General features: G+C 37.8%; 1 protein-coding gene across 6 annotated transcripts in view; it reads right to left on the reverse strand.

Moving 5' to 3' along the window:
* The window catches only part of LOC140202951 (E3 ubiquitin-protein ligase MGRN1-like), a 187120-nt gene that overhangs the window by 62975 nt on the left and 105602 nt on the right, over positions 1–18543 (reverse strand). For all 6 annotated transcript variants that reach the window (XM_072268582.1, XM_072268586.1, XM_072268585.1 and 3 more), the window contains exon 6: positions 2549–2615. In XM_072268582.1, coding sequence (XP_072124683.1) covers positions 2549–2615 — 67 coding nt within the window. The remainder of the gene's footprint in view (positions 1–2548; positions 2616–18543) is intronic.

Below are 18543 nucleotides of genomic sequence, written 5' to 3' on the forward strand. Positions count from 1 at the left end.
ATGCCTGATCTCTATTCAGACCATATCATTGATGCTAAGATTGTATTCACTGACTTGAATGTGCAGAGTTAACGAATGAAGCAGTCACCAAAGCCTGAGCAAGAACATCAACATTGTCATTAAAACTCTGGCAAAGGTGTTATGTTTTTTTCTCTTTCTGACAGGATGAGTGTTTCCAGTATTATCTGATTCTATTCATAATGACCAAGAGGACAATCTTTTATTCAGGGAATGAAGGAAGGGATAGCAGTTGTAAAAGTACTTAAGATCTGCTACTGCTCTTACACTAGTAAACATTCAACACAAAAAAAAACAGCTGCACTCAGAGCACATGTTCAGCTTTCCACTTTACCACAGTATTCTATATTAGGCAGGGTTTATTTCGAGCAGTTTATATTCAATCAAGTTCACTCATAATGTTTTGGCCCACCAACACATACATATGCCCCAAACAATCTGCTCTGCTGTCTCACAAATACAATGGATCTCATTCTCCAAGGGTGGTCTTGAAATTTAAAAGAATTTTAAAAATTAAGACATTTAAAAAAAACACAATTCTGTAACATGCAGCAGAGTAAAATGTCATAACCAAACCATAGCAAAATCATAGCTATTACATCAAATAGAAGCAATATTAATGTTGCTGAATTTTAATTTGCTGAAAATTCTATTATGTTACAGCTTAATTATCTGTATGAAACTGAAGACTTGTTATGTCAGCTCTTTAAATACCTAACATTTAAGCTTAAAATCATATTACCACTCATCTATAGAAGTTTGTCAAGGATTTTGATGACATGACTGGCTGCATTACAGCCTGGTATGGGAACACCAATGCCTTTGAGCGGAAAATCCTACAAAAGATAGTGGATTTGGCCCAGTACATCACGGGAAAAGTCCTCCCAAGCACTGAGCACATCTACATGAAATGTTGTTGTAGAAAAGCAGCATCCATCATCAAAGATCCTCACCACCCAGGCCATGATCTTTTCTCACTGCTGCCATCAGGTAAAAGGTACAAACGCCTCATGACTCGCACCACCAGGAACAAGAACAGTTACTACCCTTCAACTAACAGGCTCTTGAACAAAGGAGAATAACGACACTCATTCTATTTCTGGTGTTCCCACAACCAATGATCTCACTTTAAGGACTCTTGTTATCCCATGCTCTCATTATTTATTACTATTTATTTATATTTGCATAGTTTGTTGTCTTCTATGCTCTTGTTCTTTCACTGATCCTGCTTACAGTTACTGTTCTGTACATTTGCTAAGTATGCCCATAGGAAAAAGAATCTTAGGGCTGTATGTGGTGACATGTATTCTGATAATAAATTTTATTTGACTTTGAAATTTGAAGAACAAGACTTGCTTTTATATCATGTCTTATACAAAACAGTAATTGCATAAACCTGGTAAAATGTTCTAATTATTTTCAACTTCCATTGAAGTCAACCATAAGTGCTAGTTGGAATATACTAAGTACACCTAATTTCTTTGGGCATTTGATAAGGAAAATAACAGGCTATCATGTGAATAATGACTTTGCCAACATTAGACTCCAATTGGATTGGTGAGTACAGTCATTGCTATAATGTATAAAACACAGTACTCAATTTTTGCATATAAAACCTTCCTGAAATAGCAATAATAATAATAATGACGACTAAGTTCTCTGATTAATTTAGGAACACTGATCAAGGGATAAATATTGACCAAGATACGACTATTATGTGCTTCAGCAAGAACAGAAAGGTCTTCGTACAGTATCTAATACATAAGAAACACCTCAGTTCAAGCAGCATTTTAGGAATGCCCATGTGTTTGTCTGGACATTTGAACTCTGAACTCCTGGATGGGACCTTGACCCACAACCTTTTAACTCAGAAGTGTGTGTGCTGCCATCCGGCTCCACGTCATGAAGCTAACCTATTGCATCAGTAAATCCTAGCAATTACATTTGTATATAAATTCACTTCATACATCTGTTTTCACTTGCTTTGGATATTTCCTGGGTGTCAACAGAATATAGATGTCAAAACTGATGGGGTGGCGAGGTTACAGAATTCATTTAAATAAATTCGTTTATTGTCTCTGATGTTGCACCTGAACTGAATGATAGGTTCTGTGGTCAAGCACTGGGCAGTATATTCTTAATATACAAAGTATCACATCTCTGTGAAGGAAAGCACCTTCGTTGCCAGGTTTGAGATTTTTGCCCTGCCCAGAAGATTTGGGGAAACATTTTAAATATAGCAGCATACTATCTGACTGCAAGAGCAGATGTGCATGCTCAAAGCATTGTTATCACAGTTACCTTAGTAACAGAAATATGCCAAAGATAACAAGCAACATCTGAAATAAAAGCCGTTGTTAATTGGACCTGATATTACTGATCGCTTCTCTCCCAATGCCTCTAAAAATGATACACAGTTTAACATATTGCAGGATAATTGCATGAATGCCAGTTATAAATTTTAAAGAAGATGACATTAGGAATTCACCGCCTCATTTGAGATTGTAGTATATTATATCATACTACTTACCATCCACTTCATCTACCACAGCCCGAATAACTAGAGGAAACACTCCTTTCTCAAGATCAAAGTTTAACTGAAGAATAAAAGTAAAGAACAATTATCAAAACATTGAAAAGAAATAATCACTTTATAAATTTAAAATAACAGTCAATGTGCTACGAATAGAGTATCTAAGACAATTAAATGAAGTTTTTATATTTCTATATTTTTAAGGAAAACACCACAGGTATACAAGAGAAGGAAAAGTATTAAATACATTAAAATTTCTAAATTTCTTTTCAAAGTATTGTCCATTTTTGACATTACATTGAAAAATTGTAATGTTGCAGTATCCTATTAATTGAAATCAAAATGTCTGTTAATATTTGCTCTGGAGATGGTGGGTGACTGATGTTTCCTTACTAGAAACTAGCAAGGAATTGGGGAATATTTTGCTTTTCTCTAGTTGCAATCATTAAAATTTTATGTTAAAATTTTGACGTTTTATCTACTTAATTTGTAATTGTATAGATTCTATACAATTCTAACATTTAAACCAAAACAGCAGTACAATGTGACACGTTTTAGAAAATTATGCTACAAGTTGGCAGGGCTGTGTCGAGGAAGAAAGGACCAAAGAGCAAAATTGAACCATTTTTATACTTTCCTAATATTTCCTTTTAAATGTATACGCTTTTAAAGAAACAAGTAGCTTTAGTGCCCATTAACAACAGATTAAAAGCCAATCGAAAATGAGTTCTTCGTGAATTCATACTATGAAGCTGAAGGAAATTGTCAGCGAGTGGACATTAATGGCAAAGAAAGGTTATTGATGAGATGAATCCAAATTTGAGAATAAGAGCCAAAGTATGTTTTAGATAAAGTAGGAAAAGTGAAATAGAACAAAGCAGCAGGGTTCAATAAGACCGAGCCAAATAATATAAGTATTGTCTCACATTAAGGATAAAATTACTACGGAAATGAAAAAGTGTTAGTCTTTGGTTTGTCCTTTTTTTTTGTGATATCACTCTTGAGGAATATTGTATCATTTCTTAATGCATGCATTTCTAAATGACAATAAACGAGGACTGAGTGTCCTCATAATCTAATCTAAAAATAAAAATTACTATATATGTCATTGTTAGGATATCCAAGAGCATTTTACAGCCAAGCAAATACTTAATGTGCAGTCATTTGTTGAAGTAAAAGCAAGAAGCAGTTGCACAGAAGGAAACAACAGGGTGGTAACAATGACCAGATAATTTGCTCATTTCACTACTACTAATTAAGGATATGGGTCAGGGAACTGGTGATCACTAAAAGGATTCTCTTTGAAACAGTGCAATTGGATATTTTTCTACCCATCCTCATCAACAAATAAAGACAAGTTTGTTAAAATTTGTTAAGATCGTTTAACATCGTTAATTTTAATTTCCTGTAATTGTTACTCCAGATCTGATGTAGCACAGAAAAATCCACAAAAGATAAAGAACACAATAATAATAATAATTAAAAACAATAAAAATAAATACACAAGATAGCTTCTATGCATAGATTGATTGTACGTCCATAAAGTGTTGCTAGGCACAGGATTATCTGTACACATCTAGGAACCAGAGCACCAGAACAGAGTGGAGTGGTTGTAGAAAAAAAATGTTGTTAAGCCTTCATGCAAGGTTAGGAATCAAAAGGTTGAGCATGCTGGGACTGATGTTCTAAGCTGCATTTATTTCAATGCAAGGAGTATTGCAGGAAAGGCAGATGTGCTTAGGGCATGAAATAGCAACTAAATTGTGGCATTGTAGTCATTAGTGCGACTTGGCTGCAAGAGGGGCAGGACTGGCAGCTCAATGTTCTGGCATTCCATTGTTTTAGATGTGACAGCGTGGGAGGGATGGCATTACTAGTCAGAGAAAATGTCACAGCAGTGCTCAGTCTAGGCAGACTGGAGAGGTCATATAATGAGGCTTTATGGGTACAACTGAGGAGTAAGAAAAGTATGGCCACATTAATGGGGTTATATTATAGACCACTCAACAGTCCACGAGATTTAGAGGAGCAGATTTGTAGAAAGATCACAGACTGATAAAAGAAACAAAGTTGTGAATTGACTATAATTCCCATACTATAAAAGGACTGGATGGGAAGTTTGTCAACTGTGTTCAGTAATGTTTACCTAATCAGTACAGAAGTCCCAACTAGAGAGAGTGTGATACTAGATCTCCATTTAGGGAATGAGACAGGGCACGTGGCAGAAGTTTGTTAGGGGACACCGCATCTAGTAATCACAATGCCATTAACTTCAAGGTAATTATGGAAAAGGATAGATCTGGCCCTCAGGTTGAGATTCTAAAGTGGAGAAAGGCCAATTTTGATGGTATCAGAAAGGATCTGGCAATTGTAGATTGGGATAGGTTGCTTTCTGGCAAAGGTGTACTTGGCCTAATTTGGCTTTTTGCGTAGAGTTTTGGTCACCTATCTACAGGAAAGATGTGAATAAGTTTGAAAGAATGCAGAGAGAATTTACAAGGATGTTGCTAGGACTCAGGGACCTGAGTGAAAGGGCATGGTTGAGTAGTTCAGGACTTAATCTTCTATGCTCCAGGGAATAGAGGGGAGATTTGATAAAGGTATACAAAATTAAAAGGTATAGATAGGGTAAGTGCAAGTAATCTTTTTCCACTGAGGTTGGGCAAGACTACAGCTAGAGGTCATGAGTTAAGACGGAAAGTTGAAATGTTTAAATTTTACATGAGCGGGAACTTATTCACTCAGAAGGTGGTGAGACTGTGGAATTAAGTGCCAGTGCAAGTGGTGGATCAGGGATCAATTTCAACATTTAAGAGAAAATTGGATAAGTACATGTTTGGGAGGCCTATAGAGAGCTATGGTCTGGGTGCAGGTCTATGGGACTAGGCAGATAAATGGTTCAGCACAGACTAAGTGGGCCAAGTGCTGTAGTGTTCTATGACACTATAAGGTGACTGACAGGAAATAATAAATTAGTGGTGGTTGGGGAGTGGATGAGTGGGTTAGTGGATGGAAGTGTTGATTAGCCTCCGTGAGTAGGGTGGGGGGGGATCCTTCATTATGTTACTGGCCCTTTTCTGGCACCTTTGTAAAAGTGTCCTTGACAACGGGTAGGTTGGTGCTGGTGATGTATTGGGCAAATTAGAGCCTTCCTATCTGCTTGAGATCTTTAACATCTTCCTGAGATGTTTAATACTTCGTCCAAAAGCTACGAGCTCTTAATGTTGAATTTTTCCAATCTTGATTTTTGTGCTTATATATCTGGAGAAGAGTTCAAGCACTTTACTCAGGTACAAGAGAATTTCCAAATGAAAACAAATGAATATACTGAATGTGGACTTCAGGAAAGCTTTCAACACGGTATGAGTATAGTTGCAAGGACATTTTGCGAACCCTTTGCAGTTACCTGGTTTTCTGCACTAATTACTCATAAAATGTGATCTGATCTTCATCTAGGTCACAATAATAGACCTACACAACCTGTCTAAACTAATAACAGACAAACAATTGTACTTTTCATGTCTTTATTGAACACACTGTTTAATCATTCACAGTCCAGGCTGGAAAAAGTATGTAAACCCTTGCATTTAATAACTGGTAAACCTCCTTTAATGGCAATAACCTGCAACAAATGTTTCCTGTAGCTGCTGATCAGACTTGCACAAAGAAATTTCTGACCATTTCTCTATACAAAACGGTTTCAATTCATCAATATTTCTGGGATACCTTGTATGGACAACCTTCTTCAGGTCCAATTGGGTTAATGCCTGGACTCTGACTTGGTACTTCCAAAACATGAATTTTCTTCTTTTTTAAACCATTTTGTATTTGATTTACTGTTATATTTTGAATAATTGACTTGTTGCAACATCCAACTTCTATTAAGCTTCAGGTGACGAATTCCTCAATAAGTGCAAGCTGTCCAGGACCTGAGGCAGCAAAACAGCCCCAAACTATGATGTTCCTTCCACCATGCTTCACAGTTAGGATGAAGTTTTGGTGTTGGTATGCAGTGCCCTTTTTCCTCCAGGCATAGTGGTGTGCATTTTTGCCAAAAGGTTCAACTTTTTTCTCATCTGTCCACAGAACATTGTCCCAGAAGTGTTGTGGAACATCCAGGTGGTCTTTTGCAAACTTGAGACATGCAGCAATGGTTGTTTTTTGTGGAGAGCAGTGGTTTCTTCCATGAACCATACGTTAAAACAATGATGTGCAGAACAGCATCTCTGAACACACAACACATTGAACTTTGAAATGGATGGAGAACAGCCGATGAAGACCACGAACATACACTCAGAGGCCAAATATTAAATGAGGTAGAATAAATATATCTAAGTGCAATAAATGAAAGTAGCCAAATAGTATAATTATCATTACATGATATAACGTTGATGTGATATCAAGCCCCAGTGCACTGAAAGGGAGTGCAAGAATCATGGGCAGTAAGAGTATTCAATGGAGCACAGGAACCAACACCTGGTGAGCCAGATGTCAAACCACGGGGATTTTCAAACAATCAGATACTGGTTTATCAGTTTTATTGTACATATTAATAATTGATCCTACATATTCCTACCGATGTTACTCCTCCTTCCAATTAGAAGTTTTCTCTCTAATACTCCTTGCCACTCTCCATTATTAATCTAAATTTCCTGATACACTGATTCCTGTTCCCCATGTGTTTTCCCACTGGCATATAGTCCACTTAACTGGCGAGTAGTGTGGTGGCATCTGCACAGAACTTCGAGGCGAGTGGTCAAAGGGTTTGAATCCAGCCCACTCAGAGCACACTTTCCATCTGTGCTCAGCTGAGTGTCAAGCTAGCAACTCCACCCCGTGAAGAACAGACAAAAATGCTGAAGGAATGGCAAGGTTGCAGCCAAATGCACAACAACAATACAGTCCACTTGCTGACCTCATTGCTCGAAAACAAATCCAATGATGTCTCCCTCCTCTGTGGATCGGAAATAGTGATGAGGGAAGTTCTCATCAACAAAATTCAAGAAAATCCTTCCTTTGACTTTTACTATAATATTGGTCCAACTAATGAGCATCATCCAACATCACAACTTGTGCACATATATGTAATTTCCCCACAGATTTTTCTCTCTATCTTCTTATTAAGTAGCAGAAGTCCCTCCTTGCTTCTCAACTCCAAACAAATAGACTCTTTACTTCACCTTTCAAGGGCACCCTCTCTTTCCAAAGAATGTAAATAGCACAGCTACCACTTTCAATTTCCCCTTCCCAACATTTTCTTGACATTTTTATCCAAAAATGTTAAATGTCACATCTCAGTTCTTGCTTTCATTGTTCATACACTTTCATTGCTTTGCAGTTCACCAGATTTTATTACCTGATTGTGTTAAACCATGTATACCGAACTCACTTTTCTATTTCTCGCTCTCAATTAAAACCATATCACTTTCACCAAGGATGCGCAAAGTGTCTTAAAGTTATCACATGTTGCACGAATTGCTGGCGCTGTATCTCAGTTCCTATCTGTGGTACAAGAAACCTAGCTCTACTTTTCGATATGCTTACTATTACTTTGTTACCCTGACTGATCTACCCACCCCTTTTTCTCAGCTTACCTTCGTACTTTCAGTTAATAATTGCATGATTATTTAACTGATCAATTTGATTTATTTTTTAAGTGGATACCAAGATGTATCTCTTGTCCTGCTTAATTGAACTCCTTCATGCCCCACGGAAGCTAGATTCCACAGAGACTGCAGTCTGCACCTACAACCATGACAAAGGTTGCAGAGAAATCAGGCTACAAACAATAACAATGAAAATGCTGCTGCTAAGTTTGGCCAGCTCTGAAAATGCATTACTCTTATTAGAATGATTAAGACAGAGTGTTGCATGATAAAGAGACACTTGTGAGACTCTTTGGCAGGTCACATACTTTAGTTAACAGAACGGTCAGGGTTTTGGAAAGAGATTGTGGTTTGAAAAAGAGGTTGGAAGGAGAGAAGACAGCATCTTTGTATGCATCATATTCAGCCAAATTAATGAGAACAGGGAAGAAAGAAAAGATCACAGAGATTTAAAAAAAGGCATTAAAAAGAGAACAAGGACATAGGAAAAAAAGTGTTTATGTTAGACAAAAGAGGGTGGATGCTACAGATGCAGGAGAAACACTGCAACTATTTACCCAGTAATCCATGAATTCCTTACATATATTATTACTGCTGGCTACAATAAAGAAAAGGCTACATAGTCAGTAATAATACAGTAGTTATAAAGAAAAGGCATCAGAGTAACCCTGGAGATTTGAGTAGACTTGGTAGTTAGCTGTATGGATCAGGAAAGCAAGAGACAATCAGTCAAATTGTGATGATGGATGGTTAGCCACAGTTAAATATGCCCTAAGACAGGGAAAATTACTGGAACAAACCAGGCTTAGCTTTAATAAGGGTACCAAAAACTGAGCTGATAGAATGATTCAACAGTTATTGTGACAAATAACGAGGAAAAGGTAAGGTGCCAGATACTGTTGCACAAGTAACTTGCAGGAACTTATTTTCATAAGTGACACAGAAATCTCAAAGTGAGTGGCAAAGTTTGCAGAGCACAGTGATGGATTCATACAGTACGAATACAGGCTTTGGCACTCCAACTATACGCTAGGGTCAATTTCTACTAATCAGTATCTTTGGCTACAGGAAGAATGTACAAACAGCAGAGAAACATCTTAATGTTGAACCCAAGTCACTGGAGCTGTAACGCAGCAAGTCTAAAAGCTACTCCACTGTGTCTTCTCCAGATGTACTTGTCCCATTGATGCATGGAGAATACTAATTGGCTTGTAAATGGGAAGCAAGTCATGAATATAGGTTGGGAGTGTTTTTATGGCTCAAGACTGAGGAAAGGAAGGAAATTATTTTGATCGGCAATTTCTGATTTTTCAGTAACTGGTGATGAAGGGAATTTGATTTATTCAAACAGTGGATTAAATATGTTGGAATTGACTGGAAGAGAAGTTATGACTGAAATTATTTCTTACAACTTGATTGCTAACCTCAACTATATTCAAAATTCAAAGGAAATTTTATTATCAAAGTATATATGTCACCATATACAACCCTGAGATTCATCTTTCCTGAGGGCATAATAGTAACTATAGAATAGTAATTATAACAGGATTAACGAAAGATCGACCAGAGAGCACAAGACAACAAACTGTGCAAATACAAATATAAACAAATAGCAATAAATAACGAGAACATGAGATAATGAGATAAAGAGTCCTCAAAGTGAGATCATTAGTTGCAGGAACATTTTAATGATGGAGCAAGTGAGTATAGTTATCCCCTTTTATTCAAGAGCCTGATGGTTGAGAAGTAAAAACTATTCTTGACTCTGGTGGTGTGAGTCCTGAGGCTCTCGTACCTTCTACCTGATGGGAGCAGCAAGAAGAGAGCATGACCTGGGTAGGTATTCTCTGATAATGGATGCTACTTTCATACAGATCTGCTCAACAGTTGGGAGGGCTTTACCTATGATGTACTGGACTGAATTCACTACCTTTTGTAAGATTTTCTGTTCAAAACCATCGGTGTTTCCATACTAGGCCATGATGAGTCAATAGACTCTCCATTACACATTCAAATGTAAAATCTAAATTATTCAACAACCTCGCTAAAAATGTTGAATTTAACAGCCAAGCAATTAGATCTGTTTGAAGTCATATTACTGAAATTGCAATCTGTGAGGTACTTCTGAGATGCGGGATACTCTGTTAAAACAAGTGCTCCTGCCACGTTTTGTCACCCTGCAACCTTATCCTTCAATCTCTTTGAATTATGGAGGACAGCATGTGTATAAATGTCTCTCTCCAGCAGACTTCATCATGATCATCATGACTCCAGTATTTCTATTCTTTAATATTTCTCAATTGTACGTATGATTTTTTTGTGTTCTATCACTGAGCAGCAGTGAACCACCTGATTGGCCTATCAGAGTTCTCTTTGGGAACTAGTTGACTTGATCAGCATTTCTGATCTGGCTACTGTTCACAAATGCACTTAATTAAAAAAAAACAAATTACTCTGTACACAATAAAGAAATAAGATTCAACTATCTAAACCTGCAACCATCTTAGTAATGCCCATGTATAATCTGAAACGTTTGTATTTGGAAAGATGAAATATGATAGATTTGTTCAACTATTCTTAAAAATCATAATGCAGTACATAATTCATTCAGTTGGAGCAGAAGTGTGGCAATCCAAATTGACTGGAAGTCTAAAGGAAGCCCAGTAACTGTGAAATCTTTATCAATTGTTATTAATGAAAATAAAAATCACCAGAAATAGTTACTGCTCCTAATTCTATGTTAACAGTAATTTTACATTGTTCCTGTGTTGTACTGTTCTATGTTCTACACAAAAATGCTGAGTACAGGTTTCCCTCACTATCCAAAGGAACAGCGTTCCTATGAAACGGATCGTAAGCCGGAATGCCGTAAATGAAGAAGCAATTACCATTTATTTATATGGGAAAAATTTGTGAGTGTTCGCAGACCCAAAAATAACCTACCAACTCATAGAACATAGAACAGTACAGCACAGTACAGGCCCTTCTGCCCACAATGTTGTGCCGACCCTCAAACTCTGCCTCCCATATAAGCCCCCACCTTAAATTCCTCCATATACCTGTCTAGTAGTCTCTTAAACTTCACTAGTGTATCTGCCTCCATCACTGACTCAGGCAGTGCAGTCCACGCACCAACCACTTGGAGTAAAAAACCTTCCTCTATTATCCCCCTTGAACTTCCCACCCCTTACCTTAAGGCCATGTCCTCTTGTATTGAGCAGTGGTGTCCTGGGGAAGAGGCGCTGGCTATCCACTCTATATATTCCTTTTATTATCTTGTACACCTCTATCATGTCTCCTCTCATCCTCCTTCTCTCCAAAGAGTAAAGCCCTAGCTCCCTTAATCTCTGATCATAATGCATACTCTCTAAACCAGGCAGCATCCTGGTAAATCTCCTCTGTACCCTTTCCAATGCTTCCACATCCTTCCTATAATGAGGTGACCAGAACTGGACACAGTGCTCCAAGTGTGGCCTAACCAGAGTTTTATAGAGCTGCATCATTACATCGCGACTCTTAAACTCTATCCCTCGACTTATGAAAGCTAACACCCCATAAGCTTTCTTAACTACCCTATCCACCTGTGAGGCAACTTTCAGGGATCTGTGGACACGTACCCCAAGATCCCTCTGCTCCTCCACACTACCAAGTATCCTGCCATTTACTTTGTACTCTGCCTTGGAGTTTGTCCTTCCAAAGTGTACCACCTCTCACTTCTCCAGGTTGAACTCCATCTGCCACTTCTCAGCCCACTTCTGCATCCTACCAATGTCTCTCTGCAATCTTTGACAATCCTCTACACTATCTACAACACCACCAACCTTTGTGTCATCTGCAAAACTTGCCAACCCACCCTTTTACCCCCACATCCAGGTCGTTAATAAAAATCATGAAAAGTAGAGGTCCCAGAACAGATCCTTGTGGGACACCACTAGTCACAATCCTCCAATCTGAATGTACTCCCTCCACCACCACCCTTTGCCTTCTGCGGGCAAGCCAATTCTGAATCCACCTGGCCAAACTTCCCTGGATCCCATGCCTTCCAACTTTCTGAATAAGCCTACCGTGTGAAACCATGGCAAATAACACATAAAACCTAAAATAACAGTAACATACAGTAAAAGCAGGAATGATATGATAAATACACAGCCTACATAAAATAGAAATACTTCTCTACAATCATTGCCTGCAGTGTTCTCCATAGCGAAAATCTCACGCCAGCGCTCTCGGCAGAAACACTCTCTCCAGTAACCTTTAAGCTACGAAGCTGCCAAATCATACCAAATAACACATAAAAATACAGCCGATATAAAGTAGAAATAATGTATGTACAGTGTAGTATCACTTACTGGAATCAGGAAGACAGCGCTGAGCACACTGATGATGGTGATAGGCAGAGTCGTCGGAGGTTGGGGTGGTGCAGTGTCCCCCAACTGCTGGGCAGCGAACTGATACCGATCCGCGAAGCATGCAGGAGTCCAGTGGTAGCCGGGATGCACCCAGCACATCTTTAAGAAAAAAAGCCGAAATAAACAAGCTAATTAATTAGGTGCCGTCTGGCACCTAATTAATTAGCTTGTTTAATTCCACTTTTTTTCTTAAAGATGTGCTGGGTGCGTCCCAGCTACCGCTGCATTCTCCACGGCCCGGGGGTTGGGGTGGTTTGTTTCCATCAGGGCAGGCAGGTCATCTTCTTCTATGTCTGCCTGCCTCGATGTCGAAGGTCGAGATTCGTCGTCTGTTGTGGCTGACGTGGAAGGCTTGCTTGACTGCTCAGCCTCGCGCATTTGTCTATCATACAGTTCTTTGTAAGCACTCAAACCACCTTGCAAATATGCCCTAAACCGACGTACCCTTTCAAAATTAAAGTTGTACTTTATCATTGCAGCAAAAATCTCACGCAATTGCTCCACGCTCTATTCCTGGACGACTTCACTTTCGGTCCGTTTGCTACTGCATTCGGTTTCGATTGTTATCCTTTCCTCTTGCAATTGCATCAGCTCTTCATCTATCAGTTCTTGGTCATGGGATGCCAAAACTCCTTCAACGTCATCTTCGTCAACTTCCACAAGCCAAACTCACTTTGTCCTTACTTTGTTCACCACGATCGAAACACTTAATTATGTCTAGCTTTTCGCTAAGTGTAACACCCTTATGAGCTCTTTTAGGCTTTTCCGATACCTTAGAACTCATCTTGCAAACGGCTGCTCACAGGCACGTGTTTAAGCAATGCTGGCTAAGAATGTCGTTCCAAATCTGGGGAGAAGCGGCTGCTTGGGGCACGCGCTGCCTTTTATCGTACAGCGAAGTTTCGTAAATCGAACGTTCGAAAAGCAGGGGACACCTCTATAATTATGGCAACAGGCCAATGCAAATATAACTAAAATTTATTATTGATTATTTTCTTCTGTTAGGGAGAATTCATCATCAGAGCTAATTAGGATGCAAGCAAATTTAAATCTGGTGCTTTTGCTCAGCAATAATTAGCAAGTATTCAATGTCTAGTCTCCAGCACGGTTAACAAGGTCGGCATGGTTGCTACAATTAATTCAGGACCCAATTCATTATTGTTTAAAAAAACGAGTGCAGACACAATGTACCTTTAAAATTTAACTTCTATTGATCTGTCTGGCTTACAACAAAAAAAAACATGGCAATTAAAATCTATTCTTCAGAAGACTGTGTAAATGGTTCGAAAACTCTCAGAGATATTTATTACAAGTTCAGCTAATTTCTGGTAAAGCCTTTTAAACAACTAAGCCTTGAGGCTCTCCACTGGTCAGGGTCGACCATGGACGCTGCGTCCTAGCTGTCTATGTGATATGCAAGCCATGGCGTACAATATGGAGAGCAAGCTGTTGCCAATATAGCAGCTACTCCTCTTCACAGTTTTCACTACGACATTATTGGAGTTGCCAGTCAGTGTTGAACTGCCTTAGGGACTCCAGCTCCAGATCATTACTTGGGGTTTACTACTGAAGCCTTCCCCATAAGTCGGAATAGCCACAAGATAGTGGAGGTTTGAGATCAGAGTTTTCTTTCTCCTAGATGAGCTGCTAAACACGGCTGATGACCCCATCTGCCTGAATTGACTAGTATTAAGGCACCAGTGGAAGCTTATCCCCCGCTCACCCATGCTATAACGACCTTAAGAAACCAACTAAGATTATAAAAACTAAGACGACAAAATTGCAATCTGTAATTGACAGGTCTTTAGAAGACCACATAACATGAAAGATTTTTTAGATATATTTTTGCCTATTACTCATGAACAAGAATTGCCTTCTACCTTTTAAAAGCACTGAGATCCATGGAACTTATTCAGAAATACTTTTGTGAATAGATATGATTGCCATAATTACTGAATGTCAAGAACCTAAAGATCACAAGCATTCAAAATATCAGCAATCTTCAATTTTTTCAGAGTAAAATACTAAAAGTTTAAAACATCACATTTAATATTAAGATATGTATATCTTTACATCTTGCTCCATTTTTAATTGAATACAATTCTTTCAACAAATTATATAAACAAAATGTTCAATCACAGAGCTGCGAGTACAAAATAAACAGGACTATAATTCTTCCCAAGATTAGAACCACAAAACATACAACATTCAAGCAAAGATGCAATTCAAAATTTTTGAGAATCCAAACGTAGAATTAGTTTAGAACAGAGAACATAGAATAGTGCAGCACAGTACAGGCCCTTCCGCCCACAATGTTGTGCCGACCCTCAAACTCTGCCTCCCATATAAGCCCCCACCTTAAATTCCTCCATATACCTGTCTAGTAGTCCCTTAAACTTCACTAGTGTATCTGCCTCCACGACTGACTCAGGCAATGCATTCCACGCACGAACCACTCTCTGAGTAAAAAACCTTCCTCTAATATCCCCCTTGAACTTCCCACCCCTTACCTTAAAGCCATGTCCTCTTGTATTGAGCAGTGGTGCCCTGGGGAAGAGGCGCTGGCTATCCACTCTATCTATTCCTCTTATTATCTTGTACACCTCTATCATGTCTCCTCTCATCCTCCTTCTCTCCAAAGAGTAAAGCCCTAGCTCCCTTAATCCCTGATCATAATGCATACTTTCTAAACCAGGCAGCATCCTGGTAAATCTCCTCTGTACCCTTTCCAATGCTTCCACATCCTTCCTATAGTGAGGTGACCAGAACTGGACACAGTACTCCAAGTGTGGCCTAACCAGAGTTTTATAGAACTGCATCATTACATCGCGACTCTTAAACTCTATCCCTCGACTTATGAAAGCTAACACCCCATAAGCTTTCTTAACTACCCTATCCACCTGTGAGGCAACTTTCAGGGATCTGTGGACATGTACCTCGAGATCCCTCTGCTCCTCCACACTACCAAGTATCCTGCCATTTACTTTGTACTCTGCCTTGGAGTTTGTCCTTTCAAAGTGTACCACCTCACACTTCTCCAGGTTGAACTCCATCTGCCACTTCTCAGCCCACTCCTGCATCCTATCAATGTCTCTCTGCAATCTTTGACAATCCTCTACACTATCTACAACAGCAAATTTATTAATTTCCACCCTACAGCAGTATTTCTTCACACAAGCAACAAAATAAAATCTGAAACAATGAAATACCACATAGATTGAACTCTGCAGTAAATAACTTACAAGTATGTAAATTAGACCACAAAGCCTGTAATGTCTGCTCCATCATTCTGAAAGATTATGACTATTCTGACCTTTGGCTTGAACTCCACTTTCCCTAAAACGTCTAGTAAAGGCCACTAACCAAAACTGTATCTTAAATATGACTATATTTAACTATTTTCACCATTCCCATTTCTTGAAGAAGTAGTTCAACTTCAACCTATTCTTAAATAGGCAATCCTTTACCCTGATATTATGTAGTGTAGTTCTGGACTCTCACACCACATAGCACCTGGCCTATCAGGTGTCCTCAGAATTTTTTGTTTCATTCAAATCAACTCTTACTCTTCTAAACATAGAATTAGAATTAGAAAGATTGGCCTCACCACAGCAGTGGAGGCGGCCATGGACTACCCACATGTTAACTTTGTTTGCTGTACAATCAGATAAAAATCTAGCATCATTTAAGAAACACAAGAGATTCTGCTGATGCTTGAACCTTGAGCAAAACAAGACAAAATGTCGGAAAAACGCAGCAAATCAGGCAGTATCTACAGAAGGAAATAGATAGTTGACATTTCAGGCTAAGACCCTTCATCAGGAATGGAAAGGAAGAGGGCAGAAATTCAAACATTTAAGTATCATTCTGCTTTACTGATCATCCAATCAAATACATCTGTCACCAACGTGCTCCATCTACTATCTTCTTATTTATTCTAAAATTAGCAATATTACTTCGTAGAATGTGTCTTTCCTCACAGCTTACTCTCCTATGAACTTCTGTATCAAAACCAAACAGATACACTATATTAACATGGCTCATAAACAGCTACTCCTAGGTCTAGGTCTAGAGCTAGGAATTAGTATATCAACATAAAAGTAATGAAAAGTAATCCGTCTACTTTTGTGAAGCAAAGAGGTTTTCAAAAACGATAAAACGAAAAGATTCTAAATATCAAAAAAATTGCTGTAAAGAAGAGTAAACAGTAAAAAAAAACTAAATCAAATCAATATTTGGTGTGACCACCCTTTGCGTTTAAAACTGCATCAACTTTCTTAGGTACATTGTTGTGCAGTTTTATTCTTTCTTTTTCAATCTTTTTATTAATTTCATAGAATGAAAATATAAAGCAAAAATACAAGTAGTAGGAGATACATTGTTACATTTAAAATGAGTAATTGTAAAACCAAATAGTAAAAATTAACAAAGCTCCCAATCGTGCAGAATAATAATGAATAATACAAAGCAAAAAAAAACTGAAGAAAAATCATGAAAAAGAAAAGAAAAAGAAAAAAAAACAAACCCCATCCCCAAAAAAAACTAAACTAAACAGAACTAGTCAACTAAACTAAAAGACTTGGGCAATACTAACAACTTGAAAATAGGAAAGAAGAAAACCTTAGTGTCGACGACTCCATTCCTCTCAACCAACAGTACAGAGAAATAAAACAAGTTTGGAAATGGTCAAATTACATCAAATGAAAATGCTGAATGAATGGCCTCCAAGTTTTTTCAAATCTAATGGAAGGGTCATAAACCACACTTCTAATTTTTTCCAAATTCAAACATACCATAGTTTGTGAAAACCAATGAAATACCGTAGGAGGGTTAATCTCTTTCCAATTCAACAAAATTGATCTTCTAGGCATTAGAGTAAGAAATGCAATCATCCTACGTGCTGAAGAGGTTAGATAATTTGAATCTATCATTGGTAATCCAAAGATAGCAGTAATTGGATGAGGTTGTAAGTCTATATTCAAAACCGTTGAAATAGTGTCAAAAATGTCTTTCCAATAATTTTCCAACAAAGGACATGACCAAAACATGTGAGTTAAAGAAGCTATCTCGGATTGACATCTATCACATATAGGATTTATATAAGAATAATAACAAGATAGTTTATCTTTAGACATATGAGCCCTGTGTACTACTTTAAACTGCATCAACACATGTTTAGCACATATAGAGGATAAATTAACCAATTGAAGAATTTTTTCCCATTTTTCAATCGGTAAAATAATGTTAAGTTCACTTTTCCAGTCAGCTTTAATTTTATTGGAAACATCAGGACATAAATTCATAATTATATTATATATAATTGCTACAACACTTTTCTGAGAGAGATTTAAATCTAAAATTTTTTCCAAAGTGTCCATTGGATATGGGTTTGGAAAATTAGGAGAAACAGTAATTAAAAAGTTTCTAATCTATAGATATCTAAAAAAGTGAGATCTGGGTAAGTTAAATTTATTAGAAAGTTGATCAAAAGACATGAAACAATTATCCAAAAATAAATCACGAAAACGTATTATACCTTTGGTTTTCCAATCAAAGTAAGCTTGATCCATAGTGGAAGGTTGAAAAAGGAAATTAGATATAATAGGACTTGCTAAAATAAATTGATTAAACCCAAAAAATCTTCGAAATTGAAACCATATACGTAAAGTATGCTTAACTATTGGATTATTCATTTGTTTATACAATTTGGAAGAAGTAAAAGGAAGCGAAGTTCCTAAAACCGAACCCAAGGAAAACGCTTGTAATGAATTACATTCAAGATTTACCCACTGTGGATTTAAAGATACATCCAAATCTCGTAACCAAAATTTTAAATATCGAATATTAATTGCCCAATAATAGAATCTGAAATTCGGGAGGGCAAGCCCCCCCTCCTTTTTAGGTTTCTGTAAATACCTTTTACCAACCTAGGATTTTTATTCTACCATATATATGAGGAAATTTTTGAGTCTACGTT

This window comes from Mobula birostris, chromosome 9 (genome assembly GCF_030028105.1).
Source record: "Mobula birostris isolate sMobBir1 chromosome 9, sMobBir1.hap1, whole genome shotgun sequence".
In the NCBI taxonomy this organism is placed as follows: domain Eukaryota; kingdom Metazoa; phylum Chordata; class Chondrichthyes; order Myliobatiformes; family Myliobatidae; genus Mobula; species Mobula birostris.